The 4459-nt window shown below is 47.1% G+C and overlaps 1 protein-coding gene across 1 annotated transcript; it reads left to right on the top strand.

Annotated features, from left to right (window-relative positions):
* Positions 1-222: 222 nt before the first annotated feature.
* LOC123108430 (bisdemethoxycurcumin synthase) lies at positions 223-1900 on the top strand. The gene is made up of 2 exons (XM_044530221.1): positions 223-479; positions 596-1900. The coding sequence occupies exons 1-2, from the start codon at positions 296-298 to the stop codon at positions 1609-1611; spliced, it is 1200 nt and encodes a 399-aa protein (XP_044386156.1). The 5' UTR covers positions 223-295; the 3' UTR covers positions 1612-1900.
* The last annotated feature ends 2559 nt before the right edge of the window (positions 1901-4459 follow it).

Here is a 4459-nt window from a genome sequence, read left to right on the forward strand (position 1 = left end):
TCACTTCCACTTCCACGGAATTGGTGAGAGCCAAATGGAGTTGAGCTTTGCCCATTTCTTGGCCGAAACATTCCCGCCCAACCGTTTTGGATGCTGCTCCGAAAGCTGCACCTGAGGTGAAGATTCATTAATGACATGCAGACCAGGTGGTTGCTCGTGCAGCCAGCCACTACTATAAAGCCCGAGCCTGACGGATCACTTAGACACACACTCACCTGAAGATTCACAAGCAACTAAGTTCATACGTACGTTAGTACGTACGTGCAGCAAGTAGTAGTCTTCCAAAAGATCGGCCATGGCCATGGGAAGCTGCGGAACCAGCGGTGGTATGGCCGGGCGGCGGCACGCGGCCATGCTCGGCATCGGCACGGCGAACCCGACCGGCGTCCTAGTGCCCCAAGACGTCTTCGCCGAGAACCTCTTCCGCGTCACCAACAGCGACCACCTCCCTGAACTCAAGGAGAAGCTCAGGAGAATCTGTACTGCTACTACCATGTTTCTTTTTGGACGTCAACGACCATACTCTGCATGCATGCATGCATGCATGCATGTTTTTCCAACGAACAATTGAATTGTACTTATTCTGTTCTTCCAGGCGAAAAATCCGGCATCGAGAGGCGGCACTTCCACCTGACGGAGGAGACGCTGGCCGCGCACCCGGAGCTGTTCGACAGGGAGCTGCCGTCGCTGGACACCCGCGTGGACATGACAGCCGACGCCGTGCCGAAGCTGGCGCAGTGCGCCGCGGCCAAGGCCATCGCCGAGTGGGGCCGCCCGACCGCCGACATCACCCACCTCGTCTTCAGCACCTACTCCGCCTGCCAGGCCCCCACCGCCGACCTCCGGCTGGCCACGCTGCTGGGCCTCCGCCCCACGGTGAGCCGCACCATGCTCAGCCTCCACGGCTGCTACGGCGGCGGCAGGGCGCTGAGCCTCGCCAAGGAGCTGGCCGAGAACAACCGCGGCGCGCGCGTCCTCGTCGCCTGCTCCGAGATGACGCTCGTCTGCTTCGGAGCGCCCGACGGCGGCAACATCGTCGGCCACGCGCTGTTCGGGGACGGAGCGGGCGCCGTCGTCATCGGGGCCGGCCCTTTCCTCGACGGCGAGCGGCGCCCGATCTTCGAGATGGTCTCCGCCACGCAGACCACGATTCCCAGGACCGAGCACGCGCTGGGCATGCGGGTCTCCGGGGGCGGCGTCGACTTCCACCTGGCCATCCAGGTGCCCACGCTCGTCGGGCAGAACGTGGAGCAATGCCTCCTCGACGCATTCCGTAGCGCCATTGTCGACGACGACGACGGTGGTGCTGCTCCTCCGCCATCCCCATGCTCTGGGAATGGGAACGGGAGGTGGAACGACCTCTTCTGGGCGGTGCACCCAGGAGGCCGTCCGATCCTGGATAACATAAACAAGGTGCTGATGCTGGAGCCGGAGAAGCTGGCGGCCAGCCGGCATGTGCTCCGCGAGTACGGCAACATGAGCGGCGCCACGATCGTGTTCGTGCTTGACGAGCTGCGCCGGGGCCGGAGCCCGCTGCCGGAGTGGGGTGCACTGCTGGCCTTCGGACCGGGAATCACGATCGAGGCCATGGTGCTCCGCTGTCCACGCTAGCTAGATGGTCCATCCATCCACGGCCGGTGCCCATATTCATCCCAGGGCTACTTATATACGTATACGTATTTGTGTGTACGCGTGTGCCATACAAAGTGCACAAGTCATCAGCCAACTAGTAGTCAAAGAAGGCAGACGGCCACGTCACATATATATCTCTGTCAGTCATGCACCTAAGCTTTCAGTCCAGCCATGTCCCACTAAACTAGCTACTCCTAATTATGTACCTGGGTGTAATATGATTCAAAAAATGAGTAAATGGGTTAAATAAAATGCAGACCTATATAAAGGCACTCCAAATATTTTGTTTTCTAGCTATATGCACCTGTATGTTATCAAGGTACATAAAAGATGCAAACTGAGCCTAGCTCAGATGGTTAGGTTATTTGTGGTGGTACCAGCCCACCGGGATTGTCCTAGTTAGGTGCTCATATTTTTTTGGATTTATTTCAGTCTTTCGGGCGATGTTCGTTCAATGGGAGGAGACGTTTCTGTCGACTACGGAGGCGTCTGTGGTGACTTCGTCAACCTCAAGATGAGTGTCAGTTCAGCCTCTCGGAGGGCTTGACTGCAACTCAAAGCTAAGAATAGTTACATATTTTGGTTTTTGAATATCAAGCAAGTAGCAAGAGAATTGGAAATCCGTTCATGCTCCCGGGAACACACGCTCCTGCGCGCAAAAATATTTTTTGAAATGCCAAAAAAGTTCCAACAAAAAGATGAAATATTTTGGCCTGTGCAAAAAAAAAACACCAGATGTTACCCCAAAATGTCACTCTAAATTTGTTTTTTCATCGGCAAAACACCACTGCTCCGTTTCGCATGAAAATTTTCAAGGATGTTTGCGACACTAACATGAACATCTAATTCAGAATTTTTTTAAAATATTTACTATTTTTTTGTTTACTATTCATGCGGGACCGCGCGCTTCTGGGAGCCAAAAAGTCATTTCAGTTTACATCTATTTGGAACTAAAGAATCAGTTTTTTTGTCGTTATGATGATGCATTACCGAGTGGGCCCAGAGAAAAATATATTCATAATTACTGGAACTCAACAACAGTTCATCCAAAAGAATCACTAGGAATATATCATACTACTTGCGATGCTTACTAACAAGTATATCCAAATCATTCAATATGTTTACTAGCACGCGCTAGCACAATGAAAAATACCAAGAGCAAGTGGGATGTATAATAGTGCAAACATGTACAACTCAATAAGTTCCAGAACACCATAGTTAATGTTCATGAAACAAATACCCCTGGTATGGCTGTAAAAAACCATATGCATGCAAATAGCATGATCATAATTTACATCATCAGTAAAGTAGGTTTTTCTCTTGAACATGTTACACACGACTTTGTATATAATGCAATTTTTTGTACTAGCTGGTCTGAAATTAATGTAATGCTTCTCCAATAAAAAAATGATAAGAAGCATCAATCAAAATGAAATTAATGTAATGCTTCTCAATCAAAATAATGACAATAACAGAAATTTAGCGATTTCAAAGGGATAAAAAATCAAACTTCAATGGTGAATCAAACATGCAAATAACCATGTTCGTATACCAATTGTAAGAAAAATTGTGACGCCGAAACTTTTATCCAGAATTTTATGCACTAATTTAATTTGAATTTTTTTTGATCTCTTCTATTTACATACCTTTACATCTATGTGATACATGTGAAACCACCATATTCTTCGACATAGAGCATTTGTAATAAATGGGGTTTTCTCTTCTCTCTTCCTTCTTCTCTTAGTGCTCTCTCAATAATTAGAGAATGATATTGTCAGGTGTTCCATGTACGCACCACCATGCATATGTGCATGTCATCTCCTCTCGCTTCCATTTTGCAAGCAAGCCCCTACAACCCCTAGCCATCGTGTAGCGTAAATCTGTTCTTGGTATATCACAAGATCAAGTGTCTGGCCCACTGCAGAAAAAATATCAAGTCTTCGCCTCCTACATATACGGGTACTAGAGGGATTCCACCATAATACAGGCACGTCTCATAAACCATCATCTCACTTGGAATAGACGCCTTGTACAAGCGTCATTCAATTCCTAAGAGCGAGTATAATAAGGTGATGTAAGTAGACGTGAAGTTTCTGCTCACGAGCTCATATACACCCTCATGATCAGTAAAATAAAAAATAGTACAACAACAACAACAATATGAGCTCGAGAGCGGAAGAGTACTTTCGGATGTAAGCAGACTATAAATTTTTTAATATTATATTTTTGCTGAGTTGAAGCGGGCTGTAGATTAGGGTTTATGGATTAGCGTTAAGAGCTAGTTGCAATGCGGGGTCGAAGAAACTTTGTGGATTGTGAGGTGGATTGGGAGTGTTAATAAAGTAGTACATATTTATAGCTAACAAACATATTGGCTATTAGATTAGATACATATGACATGATGGTAAGATATAGTACACAATTGACTCTACTATTATCCTTACTCTTAACATAGGTGATCCATCGCCAATCCAACTGTTTGTGTGCATCAATCAAACCGCAGTCATGCACTGATCAACCATTGTGCATGCCCCTCGCCGGACGGCTAATTAGCACTTGTGTGATCACCGGCTCGTCATTGTTCCAAAAGTTATGTTCCTTCCAAGTGATGCATGCGTATGCATTCAGAGCAAGTATAATAAAGCAATGTAAGAGGCTATAAAGGTTTAAATATTATATTTTTATTAAGTTGGAGGAAAGAGAAGACGAGAGAGAAGGGAACGAAATGGTCTGTATAATAAGAGTCAGCTACCACATGGGTTTGTAGATTATGGGATGGGCCATATGTATTAACTAGATGATACCCCGTGTGTTGCTGTGGAAATTC

This window comes from Triticum aestivum, chromosome 5A (genome assembly GCF_018294505.1).
Source record: "Triticum aestivum cultivar Chinese Spring chromosome 5A, IWGSC CS RefSeq v2.1, whole genome shotgun sequence".
In the NCBI taxonomy this organism is placed as follows: domain Eukaryota; kingdom Viridiplantae; phylum Streptophyta; class Magnoliopsida; order Poales; family Poaceae; genus Triticum; species Triticum aestivum.

What these genes read in the sequence shown, in the direction of transcription:
- LOC123108430 (XM_044530221.1), top strand. Translation starts at nt 296, where the DNA reads ATGGCCATGGGAAGCTGCGGAACCAGCGGTGGTATGGCCGGGCGGCGG. An exon ending in GGAGAAGCTCAGGAGAATCT is followed by an intron (nt 480 to 595) that starts GTACTGCTACTA and finishes CTGTTCTTCCAG; the next exon opens with GCGAAAAATCCGGCATCGAG.